The sequence below is a fragment of the Colobus angolensis genome, unplaced genomic scaffold, assembly GCF_000951035.1.
Source record: "Colobus angolensis palliatus isolate OR3802 unplaced genomic scaffold, Cang.pa_1.0 Scaffold400, whole genome shotgun sequence".
Taxonomy (NCBI): Eukaryota; Metazoa; Chordata; class Mammalia; order Primates; family Cercopithecidae; genus Colobus; species Colobus angolensis.
The window spans coordinates 2,351,129-2,365,354 of NW_012117378.1; the positions used below are offsets into that span (position 1 = coordinate 2,351,129).

At 35.4% G+C, this 14,226-nt stretch overlaps 1 protein-coding gene across 3 annotated transcripts in view; it reads right to left on the minus strand.

Annotated features, from left to right (window-relative positions):
* INPP4B (inositol polyphosphate-4-phosphatase, type II, 105kDa) overlaps nt 1–14,226 on the minus strand; it is an 825,859-nt gene that overhangs the window by 74,978 nt on the left and 736,655 nt on the right. For all 3 annotated transcript variants that reach the window (XM_011955816.1, XM_011955817.1, XM_011955818.1), the window contains 5 exons: nt 13,491–13,663; nt 12,195–12,318; nt 11,028–11,145; nt 6,402–6,542; nt 3,113–3,210 (listed from right to left, as the gene is read on the minus strand). In XM_011955816.1, the coding sequence (XP_011811206.1) occupies nt 3,113–3,210; nt 6,402–6,542; nt 11,028–11,145; nt 12,195–12,318; nt 13,491–13,663 (654 nt within the window). The remainder of the gene's footprint in view (nt 1–3,112; nt 3,211–6,401; nt 6,543–11,027; nt 11,146–12,194; nt 12,319–13,490; nt 13,664–14,226) is intronic.

The window sequence follows — 14,226 nt, forward strand, 5'->3', positions numbered from 1 at the left end:
ACACAGATCACACGGATACTGAAGACCAACAATATATTATTTTCTGCAGATGAAGATTCAGCAAAGATTTACAGGAAAGGAACTTCTGGGATTCCTATATGTGGCCTCTTTCTCTGTAACAGGCACATCCCAGTTCTAGATCCCATGAATTCTCCAAAAGAAAGACAGACACAGAGGCCACCCAGCCCTACCAAGACTTCCACTAATGGCCTTTCTACAGTTGCAAGGAAGATGCGGTGGAGGATAATAATATCTGAACTTGGCTGAATATTTCTTCCAAATGAAACTGAGATTTTAAGTAGTCTAAAAGCACTAGACTATGCTAAACATATTGAAAGGGCATGTTGATTGGCAACTTTAATTATCCATTTCCTATTCCCAATTACTACTAAAGGTTGATGAGTGCTTCATAAAACTGGTAGTAGTTACTGAAATAAAACTATTCCATGTTTGTAGATTGCTGAATTTAGACTATAAATTAAAATTGCTACATATATAACAGAATTAGAAGACATTTTGGAAAGAATATTTAGTCCACGAATGTTTCTATATGAGAAGAGTAAAAAGATGAGAACTACTTGACTGGGAGTGAATATATAAGCTGAAATTAATTTATCATTAAGTCCTGATATCACAAAAGTCAGGGATATCCCTTAAAGTTAAGAAAATCTTTGGAGAAGAAACATTTTTTTAGTTCAAAAATAGAATTCACCTGCTTAATTCATAAATCATTTAAAAAGAGGATCAATAAATTAAGAGTCAGCACATCAATAATGAATTAAAAAGTGAAAGTAGTATGTTTAAGAAATTAACCTATCCTTTAACATTGACACTAATTATCCCTTGATTTCACTATGAAGGAAGGAAAATAATAGATTATATGGATTGTGGATATGACCCAGCATGACAGTTTTTTCCTTCTTAGCAAATGGCCTAACCTCTACTCATACTCTTATAAAAGCTTTATGTTTTTTTTTTTTTTTTTCCTTAAATAGAGCACAGCTCAAAGCATTCTTTGGCTTGCAATGTGTCTACAGGAGGAATAAACCCATATGTCATTATAATTGCATAGATTGGATTTGAACTTTTGCTATGGAGCACCACCACAGCCATACTACAACTCCATTCTGTGGCAAAGAGAGTTGTCTCAAAAACACTGGAAACAAAATATCAGAAAAAAATCCAGTATGTTCAGACGACTGTGTAAGCAATGAAATGCAATTGGTTTTATACAAAATTCCATCTTATTTGCAAGGAGAGAAATATATTTACAGGTTTTCAAAAACGCTTGTCTAATATTTAATTGGCAACATATAGAATCACATGTTGTTGTTGTTGTTATTTTGAGACAGAGTCTCACTATGTCACCCAGGCTGGAGTGCAGTGGCACAATCTTGGCTCACTGCAGCTTCTGTCTCCCGGGCTCAAGCGATCCTCCCAACCCTCAGCCTCCCGAGTAGCTGGGATCACAGGCGCACACCATCATGCCTGGCTAACTTTTATATTTTTTGTAGAGATGGAGTTTCACCATGTTGCCCGGGCTACAATTTTTCAAAGTTATATTCCTACGAAGAGCTATTTGAATATAGAATTATTTTGTATTTCAACAGTGCCTCTACATATTTCTTTAGCAATATGATTGGTTTTAGTACTGAAACCCTTCACAGACTTTGCCAGCAACCTACTTTGTAACATATGTTTTGAGTAAGGATGGCATATTATTAGTTCTCAAACATTAGCATGAATCAGAAGTCACCTCAAAGGCCTATTAAAACACAGACTCTGGGAGAGTTTAGTAGATTCACAGCGGGGCCTGAGAGTTTGCATTGCTAACAGGTTTCCTGGTGATGCTGATGCTGCTGACCTGGGGACCACATATACTTTTCAAGAATTAATATAAAAAATATAATTTGGAAAAAAGTCTCAGAATTTTTATCAGTAGCTTGATAAAAATTATAATTTGTTAAAAAAATCATTAACAACCAAGTTAAAATGAACTCTTTTTCATTAATTACTAAAGAAAAATAGTTTTACTTACATTATTAACTTTTCAGGTCATTAAAAAATTTAATACTGAAAGTATGTGGCTGCCAAAGAATCTCCATGTACTTAAGTTCATTTTGGCCAAAAATAATATTTGATTTGAAATAAAATATATAAATCATAATATAAAATCTGCAAGTGACATTTTTTAACTATCCACACATGGGCATGCATATGCCACTGTAATATTTTGATACCACATTCATTAGGTTATGAAGACATAAACGCACTGCCACCTGACATATTTCAACTAAACAACAGAATATAAATCAGTGAGCAAATTGTTCATGATTAAACAACAAGTAGTAACAGGTAGACTTTGATTACAGCTTTTGGTTAAAATATAATTTTCCTACTTTATTAAAACTTCACTTATCATTGTGAATATCTCAACATATTTATACTATTTATAGATGAATTCTAAATACATTCCCAGCTCTCTGATTTTGGACTGCTCAAATGTTTTGTGCTTCATACAATGGGGAAAAGAAACGTAGAATTAAACAACGGCCCCCTCCAAGACAAATTCCCAACGTGTAAAACACATTTTTAAAGGCTTGGGTCCTTAACTTTTTTGCACAAAATACTGCAATACATATATTTAATAAGTTAGCTCCCTCATTCACATTGACTTAATATTACCTTGCATAACTGGTGTTATATCTAATGTTCTCCTGCATGCGTGTCCAATGTCTGATGTTGCTTATAAATAGAGACTTAAATCTTTAGTCAAGTCTTTTATCTGGTTAAGAATTATACAAAATTTTTATCAGACTAATTAAAATGTCTAATTATAAGGTCCATATTTTTATTATTTGGCATTTTCTGGTGGCAATGAAATTAATGTCTCAGAATGAACAGCAGGACACATTCAAGAAGGCAATCAAGAGAATGATGCAGGTGTTGGCCATGCCACCTTGGCAATCAGTCTTTGAAATCAGATAATTTCAAAATCAGTCTCATATCCCCACCCCTGCTTCTTTAGTCCAAGGACCTCTATGTCTGACCTCTTCTAAAGATTTATAATCAAGAAGCCATTATTGTTGTCTTCTCTAACTCACATACTTACAATCAGGAGGCATCTTTTCCATAAATATCTTGTAATATTCTTGCAGAAGTTCAAAGTTTTCCTGATTAATACTTTCTTGCAAAGAGACATCTCCAAACCTACAAATAGAAGAAAGAAAACGGTTATAAGTTATAAAAGGGTCCCAAAAAGGAGCACATTTTACCTTTCCTTTTTAAATAGATTGGAATAATTTCCTAAGGAAAGAGTCTGTCTCATTTTTCAGGCTACAATGCACAATGGTGATTTCAAACATATTCCAATCTCCACTGGCCCTGATTTTACTAATCACTTCTAATGCATCAAATATCCTCACAACCATCAAATGTGAATTTAGAGGAAATACCATGTATGAAACTCCAGTCTCTGTGCATGGACATAATTGATAATATTAGTTTCCCCATCCTACTCCATACCTCCGCTGCAGGGCTGCATCTCTGTATGTGTTTAAGAAAACCTTCTTTCTTATTATCTATCCAACCTTCCATTTCACTCATGGCTGCTTAGGGAGGGGTCCAGAAGACCAGCACTGGACCCTGGGCTGCACGCAGGTTTGCCCACACTATCAACTGCTATAGGCACACGTAGAGCCAGATTTCCCGACAGTAGATCATTTCTGCTCACATTTTTTTCTGTTCATACCGAGAAGTCAAATGGTTCTGTCCATATAGTCTTCCACCTCTTGTTCAAGACAAACCTGTCTACCTGTGTGTCACTAACCTTGTGTTCTTTTTGAGAATTTCTCAAGTTCAAATGTAAAACCCACTTGTTTCTCTATAAAAGGATGCTATGTAAATGGCTTCCAATATGTATCTCCATCAAAATCTATATTTCTATATGTCAACAGAAAATTTCAGTGTGCATTTTCCCACTCCACTTCAAATACAACATAACCCCAAACTAAAACTACTTCCTCCTTTGAACCATTTCTAAGCATGTCCCTAATATTTTGGCACTAATTCAGGTTCAAAATCTAGGCATCATTTTGGATTTCCTCTCTTCCTCACCTTACCCACTCTTCTCAGTCTTTTCACACCTCGTATCCCTTCCTTTTTTTTTTTCTCAATCGCTGTCAATATATATTAAGACATTTAATTATATCCAGTGTGGACTCTCCTAAAGTTTTCCAAATACCACAGAACTATGTCTCTAGTTTCTCTCACTTCCAATTTACTTTCTGGACCCTGGTCAGATCATTCAGTCTCAATGAAAAATGAATTTACCCATACAAAAAATATTTAACATCAACTATGTACCTTTCATTGCACCATGCAATAAATGAAATGTTGGAAAAATTAATCTAACATACATTTCATCACATCAGCTCACTGAACTTCAATGCTTCTCTCCTCCCTGAAAGGATGATGTTTCATAATCTCCTTAATTTAGCATCTAACTTTCCACAAAGGCTTCCAAAACCTCTTGTGGGAATGTAGTTACACTGTCCTCCCTTAGCAGCAGTATTTCATTGCCTTCGGGACTTTTAATATTCTATCAACTCTTGACTGGAATGTCTTACTTTCCTTGATGGCTTGATTAATTCTGATTCATCTTTTAAAGCCTGGCTCATCTCTTCTATGATACTTCCCCCATGGATTCATCTCCCATCTGTGAATCATTTTCTTTTATGCATGATTCCTGTCCTTTCCACATCTTTAATTATTGCATGAGCCAAACTGTAACGTAATGTTTGTTGACTTCTCTTCCTCACTGGATTATACATTCTTTCAGGATAGGAAGCAGATTCCATGCTTCTTGTTACCCTCTATTCTCCTTATGTCCCACAGCTTGGCAGAGCACATGGTATTTTAAAAATACCATCCTTGCTTAATATTAGTGTTATGGAGTAAATGCTTGTGTTGTCCTAAAATTCATATGTGGAAACCCTATCCCCCAAAATGGCAGTATTTAGAGATATGGCCCCTAAGGGGTCAAGTTAAATGAGATTATGAGGGTGGGCTCTCTCTGTCCACAGGCACAAAGAAGAGGTTGTGTGAGCACACGGGGAGAATGTGGTCAGGCATTTGATAGCCAGAAGAAGAGTCCTCATCAGAAACCAAATTGGCTGGAACCTTGACCTTGGACTTCCTAGCTTCCTGAACTATGAGAAACAAAGTTCTGTTGTTTAAGCCACCCAGTCTATGGTATTTTGTTACAGCAGCCCTAGCAGACTAATAGTATTCATTTATCTAAGAATGCTCATATACAAGATCTACATTTTGACTTTCAGTAAACAGTAGTAAAATATTACTTCTAGATTACATAGCACATCTAACATGTAGATGTTGCTGGTAAAGCTCAAAATTCAGAATCAGAAAAAGGAGGTTCAGAGAACAGAGAGCAAGCAATACGCTCACATTAACAGTTAGTTGATGTCAGATATTCAGATATCCCCACATTGTTGCCTGTGAAGGAACTTCTCCAGCCAGCCCCCACAGAGAAGATGATAACTTCTTTCTCTAAAATATTTCAAAAGTATGCTCTATGATATTTTTTTGTTAATTTTTTGAGACAGAGTTTCGCTCGTATCACCCAGGCTAGAGTGCAATGGTGCAATCTCGGCTCACCGCAACCTCTGCCTCCTCAGTTCAAGCGATTGTTCTGTTTCAGCCTCGCAAATAGCTGAGATTACAGGCGCCCGCCACCACGCCCGGCTAATTTTTGTATTTTTAGTAGAGACAAGCTTTCACCATGTTGGCCAGGATGATCTTGAACTCCTGACCTCAGGTGATCCACCTGCCTTTGCCTCCCAACATGCTGGGATTACAGGCATGAGCCACTGCGTCCAGTCGAAAAAAGTGGTTTTTAACAGTGACTCATGGGATCACAGTACAATCATTTGTTGACTGAGCAAGTCGTTATAAAAAAAAGTTAACATTACCAAATACTAACCATTACAATAAACACAAAAAAGAGAAAGACTCTGTTTTAGATTTAAAAAATTTGATGCTATTATCTGTTTACAGTATTGAGATATATATACACATGAATTCTAAAATTTAATACACACATAGGTATTTGGAAATAAAGAAGGTTAAACAATTTGAATGCTTTATTTAGTACTGGCATCAAGATTTTCCTCAATGTTTTTGCCATATTTAAATTTGACTTGGGCCAGGATTCCTTAAATATGAAAATTTACTTTCTATCTCAAATAATTTGGTACTGATAAAAAGAAAAATGTTATGCATAAATCGATGTTAGCTCTATATGCAGATACGTGAGACTTCTCATCATATGCTTAAGAGGAACAAAGGAAAATCTCAAGTGCCACTCTTACACCAAAGCTTACCTCTCAGCCAGAGTTTGCTGTTCATTGATTCCAACATTAAAAAGTACTGGATACACATGAAGCAACTGTCCTTCTTTAATCTGTAGAGGTAGCGACTCAAACATTCTGGCTGGAAGCTTGACCTCTACCACGTAATGTTCTCTAAAGAAGGCAGAGGACAAAGGGAAGAAACATTACTTACTTGTTTTGTGTTATTTTAGATTTATTGGAAGAAAACAATAAAAGGGTTGGGATATAGCACTGATTTAGTTTTCTGTTTGCTATATGCTTATTTTCCTCATTCATTCATCTCCTTATTAAATTACTTGACATAAAAAAGTTTGTAAGAATTCATTTACATGTGTGATTTCTCTACCTCACTCTGAATTCCTTAGGAAAAAAATGTTTAGTCCATTTTTGTATACCCAGGGTCATGTGCATTGATAATCTCATTTTGTTTTCTTAGTTTTACAACTCAATCAGTCCTAAGAATAAGAAGACTAATCTAATGACTGCTGTTTCAATACAGTGAAGCTAAATAAACCAAATAAGTTATATAATTTTTTGGTATGGCCTGTTTGTTATCACTATTGATGAGTGTTTCTGTTTATGATGGGCTGATGGAAAGGTAATGCTTTTATTGCTTCGAGTGAAACTTTTGGGAATTCTGGTCATTTTGAAGCATTAAAGTATCACAGGAGCATTTTTCATTGGAAATGTCCATTAAAAACTACTCCCTTTTTAGAGGCGGAGCTTGCAGTGAGCTGAGAACCGGCCACTGCACTCCAGCCTGGGCTACAGAGCGAGACTCCGTCTCAAAAAAAAAAAAAAAAAAAAAAACTACTCCCTTTTTAATGTTGAAAATTTAAGTTAGGATTGATACAATATGATTAATAAGATTAGCTACTTACATATTTTAAAAATTGTCATCTTCTGATACAGTGTGAATTGAATATAGAAATTTAGAAAGTTTTGCCCAGAGGTTGAGAAAATCCATGTGTTTCAAGAACTGTACAGAGGGGTGGGATTGTAAGATACACATTGGGGAAATAAGCATAGGGCAAATAGTGAGCCTCTTTGTGAAAATCTTTTTAATTTCTCCTAGTGTAACATTATTGATAAACAGTATGGACCACTGACTCTGAGACTTTTTTTTTCTAGCTATGAAACAGAGACCTGGCAAATATCACGAATTTAGCAAGCATAGATGTTAGCATTACCTTCAGATGAATGAGCGCATTATTTTTCTTTGTTTAATTGCTCTCAATGCCATTTACGATAGCCTGGCTAACAGTCTTTCAGGAATATGAGAAGCATCAATGAGTCAGATCATGATTTAAACTTGCTCTGAAGGTGAAACATATAATTTCTTTGTGATAATTTTACCAGGTTTATTAAGAAATTGATATGAACTAATGTATTTTAAGTATATAATTAATAATTTTAGCAAATGTATAAAATTACACAATCATCACAATCATCCAGGTTTAGTTCATTTCCATCAACTTAAAACAACTCCTCGTGCCTGTTTACAGTCAACTCTACTACCATCAGCAGCCCAGAAAACCATTCATCTATTTTCTCTCATTTCCTATGAATGAATTTTATTTTTCTGCACATATCCTATGAATTGATTCATACAGTCTGTAATATATTCTATCTGGCCTTTTTCACCTAGTATAATGTTTTTGAAGTCATCCATGTTGTGGTATGTATCAGAAGCTTGTTTCTTTTTATTAGTGAATAGGATTCTATTGTATCGATATCACATTTTGTTGACACATTAATCAGTTGATGGACACTTGGATTTCTCCATGATTTGGAGTATTATTAATAATGCTGCTATGAACATGCAGGAATGAGCCATGGTGTGGAGGTATGTTTCATTTTCTCTTGGGTGTATGTCCAAGAGTCATATGGTAATTTTATATTTAACTTTTTAAGACTGTCGAACTGTTTCAAAGTGACATTTCCACCAGCAATGTACAAGGGTTCCAGGTTTTCCAAATCCTCACCAACATTTGCTCTTATCTGACGATTCTAGTGTAAGTGGATTGGTATCTTTGATTTTTAAATTTATTCTCCTAGTGATGAATTATGTTGAATATGTTCTCTTGAACTTATAAATCATTCATATATCCTATTTGGTGAAATGACTATTCAAACTTTTTGCCCATATTTAAATTCGGTTTTTGGTGTCATTATTATTGAGTTGTAACATTTATTTACATATTCTGAATATGAGTCCTTTTTCAAATATATGATTTGTAAATGTTGTCTTCTAATCTATGGCTTGTCTTTTTACTTACTTAATGGTGTTTTTTTTTTTGATGCTTAAATGTTTATAATTTTGATGCAGTCCTATTTATCTATTTTCTTCTTTTATGGGTCTTGATTCTTGTGTTATATCTAAGAACTCATTACCTAAACCCAACTTACAAATATTTCTTTCTGAGTTTTCTTCTAGAAGTTTCACAGTTTTAGCTCTTACATTTAGATTGATAATCTATAGTGAGCTAATTTTTGCATATGTGTAAATTCTTCTCTTTCCATATAGATAAACCAATTGTCTCAGCATCATTTTTTAAAAAGATTCTCCATTCTCCACTGAATTAACCTTGGCAGCTTTGTTGAAAATCAATTGACTTTAAGGATAATAGTTTATTTCTGGAGTGTAAATTTTGTTCAATTAATCTACATGTATATACTTATGCTAATACTACATTGTCTTGATTATCATAGTTTCGTAGTCATTTGTGAAGTCTGAAAGTATAAGTTTTTCTACTTTGTTCTTCTTTTACAAAAATTGTTCTTCTTTTACAAAATTTCTGGGTCCTTTACCTTTACATATAAATTTTAGGTTAGGCTTTCCAATTTCTGCAAAAAGACTACAGAGATTTAGATAGTGATTGCAGTGAATCTATAGATCAATTATGGAGAATTACTAAACAATACTGAGTCTTCTAATACATGAACACAGGCTGTCTCTCCATTTATTGGATCCTATTAATTTCCCTCAGCAATATTTTGTGTGCTCTGTGTACAACATTCTAACTTTGTTAAATTTACACCTAGTCTTTTTGATGTAATTGTGAGTTAGACTTGTTAATCTAAACCACCACTATTTCTGACAACTTTCAGGACTGTGCTATTTCCTACTCCAATCCAAGTCAAATCAGCCCACTCTGGTAGTGAAGCTGTTGTGTTAATGGCCTTGCCCTAGGAGAACTGTGTTCACAGGGCCAGGGTTGATGGGAGCAATCCTCAACAAAATGCCTCAGACTCTTACTGATGCTACCCAATGTTCGCTGGTTTCTCGCAAACAAGTGCTTCTGAATTTGTGGTGTGCATCCGATTTATTGTTTGTCCTAAAATGGTTGTTTTGGATTATTATTTCCAGTTGTAATATTGCTTTTGGAGAGAGGGTGTGCTAAGCTGCTCAATTCATCATTCTCGGAGTCATGCCCCTACCCGAATGATCACTTTTGAGTTTCAATACTGCTTGAAGAACTTCCTCAGAAAAAGCAAGCTGTACTCTGCCTACGCCAGATGGTCTGGTAAGCTTCCCTTAAACATTGTGATATAAGTATTAGTGTTTCACTTTTGACAGTAAACTTGAGAGAAATATAGAATTGTGCTGTTTTTCGGGTGTGTGTATAAGCAATTTTATTCTCTTTCTCCCAAATGAATGGCAAGTTAAGTATTAATTCTAGGTAAATATTTAGTTTCTGAGGATGTGGGTTTTTTTGTGAGTAAGAAAGTTACCTTTCAGCCAACTATGTGGTTCTGGGTATCCTTCACAAAATTTAAAATAATAATTATTTGTTTACTATCAACAAGAAAACAAGTTTACTTTGAACTTTATACTTAGTTTGTTTTGCATCTCTCTCTAGCATGAAATGGACTCTCCCTTTTGTATATTCATATGTTTTGAACATGACCTGAGAATGTTTCAAATTTTAAATATCCTCATGCAGCAATTAAAAATACTAACACCAGAATAGTTTGGACTTCTGATTGAGACAAGTTACTATAGGATGTACCTCTTCTTTTGGAGGTATGTTCTACACACCATCATTTTTCTTAATTATTTCTGATATTTTGCCCATCATACACTGACCTTCGAAACTATGTATTTAAAACCCTTCTCGGAAATCTCACAGTCTGAGAGTGAGTTGTCAAAAATAATTAAGAGAAATGGTGGTATATTCCGCTGACACAGAAATATATCTTTTCTAAAATGTTACTGCTTTTAACTGAATTTAATTTAAAGTCATCTCAAGAATTATGACTCTATTAACTGAACGATTCCCACAAAAGTAAAAACACCCAGAGCTTTGGATGAGATAGTAATAAGGAGAAAAATGTTCTCATGCAAGCTATTATTTTGAATTTCTTGTATTTTGTGGGAGAGTACTGCCATACTCAACTCACTACAATTTAAAACATTCATGAGACTTCCAGGAGCTTTTCAAGATTGTCCTATATCATATCACCCATGTTTATTTTTTACCAAACAGGAAAAGAAAACAAAATAAAAATTCCCAAATCAAACCTGAATTCTCCTTGCCTCCTCTGACAGGAGTTAATATGACACGTCTAACAAAGCCTGGTCTTCAGGAAGTGAGCACTGTGAGCACTGCTTACCGTCTTCCTGTTATAACTGGCAATACATCATTGGATTTGGCTTCAATTATTTTAAATGCGACTTTCTTTAAATCAGAAATGCCAACAGCCATGTCCTCTAGCATTCCAATTTCATCACCTAAGCAAGAGAAAAGGCACTTAGTTACAAATAAACATTTGAGGAAAATGTCACTAGTTACTATGCCTCCCCGCTGGAATTTGTTCTAGCATTGTATTGAATGAGTTTCTGAATGCAGTGAACCTACTCTAGATACTTTTCCTCAGAGGCTGAAGGTTTTCCTTAGTGAAATGAGAATCATTTCAACGGACTCCAGAAGTCAATCTACCCTTTGAGGGAAGGAAAAACGTGGACGTTTGCTGCGAGGCTGGAGAAAGGTTTTAACCCCTTTATGATTTGTGTACATTTCTTTCTACTGGCAGGACTGATAAGCGTTGTCTAGAAATAACAGAGGTAGCTGAATTGATAATCACTGACCCAGGTTCATGCTAGTTTTGCATCTCCATACATTAACAAATGAAGCCTGAGAGGGAGATCATTAAGATTCCAGATCAGCACTCTCTAACAGAAACATAATGTGAGCCACATATATAATTTTAAATTTCCTGGTAGTCATTTTTTAAAAGAGTGAAATGAAAAAGATAGAATTAATTTTAATAATAGATTTTACTTAATCCAGTATATCCAGAACACCATTTCGGTTGTAAATTAATATAAAAGTATTATCAATATAAAATACCTTTTAAAACTAGTTTTTGAAATCTGGTCTGCATATCTAGTACTTATTGATTTGGACCAGACACATTTCAAGTGCCCAATAGTCACGCAAGGCTACTATATTGAACAGTGCAGTTCCAGACATTACAGGGTTCAGACTTTAAAATCCAGTCATTGAAACTATGTTGGCACAGAGCCTTTTATATTAAAAAAAGCCAGATGGCTGCTCAGGAGTCCACTCTGAAATAATCTATAATTCCATTTTCAAATCTTAATGGGAGGCAAAAGTAAGTTACAAGGTGAATACAAAAAACTGAAAGTTATATTATTTTTGTAATATTTGGTGCAATAAAGGTTTACTTCTTATTTTTATGTTTTTCTGAAAAAATTGTGGGTTAAATATCCTTACGAATAGAAATGTGATTTTTAACTCGTACTAAAGCAATACTCACTGTATGTACTTAGTAGTCCTTCATATTGTACTATCAACCCCACTGTGTGAAGCTGCTGTAGGAAGCCTGGGTCATACAGACTTGTCTGTAATTTGATGATAAAACCACAAACCAATCCGGCAAGCTGAAAAAAAAATACTGATAAGATTTACTGCAGTTAGCAAACGTATTTGTTTTATTTTGAAATATTTTAATACTTCTGAGGCATCACAGATTCAATTCTCAGGTATGTGTAACAAAACTACAACTATTTGGTAGGCATATTAAAACAAGTTGACAGTCTTTGATCTAGAATTGCTGTGTATAAAAGTCTTGGGGAAGGTAGAAGTCCAAAGGGAAAAAGAACATGGACAGCAGTGAGGTTGATGGGTCTTCAAATCTTATGTCTACCATTTCTAACAGTAAAATCATAAACACTTAAGCACTTCCAAATCTTATTATTTTTTGTATATGTAAAATAGAGATGATAATAATCATTTCACAGGGTCATTAAAATAACACAATGACAAAACATGTATGTATAAGGCAGAGCATATTTTCCGACACCTGGTTAACTCCATGTGCCACTGTACCATTCATGAAATAGCGCGGGAAAGGGACAGTTTGGTTAAAACATTCCCTTTTCCTAGAATGTTTAGAAAGATAAGTCTTCTTTTTCTCCCCCTCCATATGCCGTGTCTATAAAACTCAGCCATAGGGATGGAGGCAAGTGGGGGGAAGGAAAGCACCAGCACAGTCACCATGATGAAGGCAGGCCTTGGCATTATGAATCATGTTGGGTGTAGGCAAAGAAGGTGGCCCTGTCAAACTTCCCATTCAAGCCTTACTGCCCTGAAAACTTATTTTAAAAACAAAATAAGAGATCATTGTGAAACCCTGTCCCAAGATTCATGGGGGAACTGTACAAATAAGCAACTGCAAACGGATCCCCCTTGCCAAGTCCTAGTTTGTCACCTGCAGTACAAGGCAACAGTCCCTTCCCTTACACTTATGTAGACCCCTGAGCATAATACAAAGATAACAACCACGTCCTTCATGGATTTCATGCCCTGTGAAGCAGAATTTGTATGTTAGAGACTTGGCCATCTCTTTTCAGAAATAAATACTTAAGGTCTCATAAACTCTTTGCTTAGGATATTCAGCTGATATTTATCGTGAATAAGAAACATGGGGTACCAAAACTTTAAGGATCTTTCTAAAAATAAAGCTGTCCCAAAAAGAATTCTATTCATCATCAAGGATAGAATGTTAACAATCCAGCACTGTTTTGTACCAACAATAACAACATGCACCTACTGCTTGACTGAAGACGATGTCTCTTCTTAGCGTCAGCATCAGACACTGGGGCAAGCTGTACGCAAGTTCCTGAAGGAGCACAAACGTCAGGGACTGCTTGGCTCGGTTCACCACTTCTCCCATGCAGTCCTTCAGGGTAAGGATGAGGGGATACAACTGTTCATACCAGTCCTCTGAGGGGAGGGGGTGTAAGAACAGTGCAACAGATGAAGGAAGGTCTTGGAATATAATGCAGAACCAACTTCCAACTTATTTTTAATTTTTCAGTTAAGTTAGACATATTCTTAAGGATTCACAAAGATTAGACCTGAAGATCTCCAATTTAAATCTGTCCCCTAAAAATGTCCATAAGCGGCCACCCATCGGACCTCTCCACGTGGATGCATTTAACATATTTGCAGCAGATCTCTCTTCTCTGCTCATCTCTAATCTGTGCATTGCCTGTATCTTAGTGAGTGGTGCCATCAAACCTTTCTCATACTGGAAATAGAAGTTTTACTGGCCTTCCTCTTCTGCAGTTTTCACATTAACTTGGTCATTAAATTAGTTCTACTACTGTAACAGTCCATCAATATGCATCTTCTCCTTGTCCATGCCCATTGTCGTTTATTGCTCTCCCTTGGATCACTTCCTGGACTACTCCCTAACCCATCTCCCTTCCTCCAGTCATACTCTACTGAATTCCATTCTTAACAGTGTTGCTGGAAAGATTTCTAATTAGTTTGTATCTGATTCT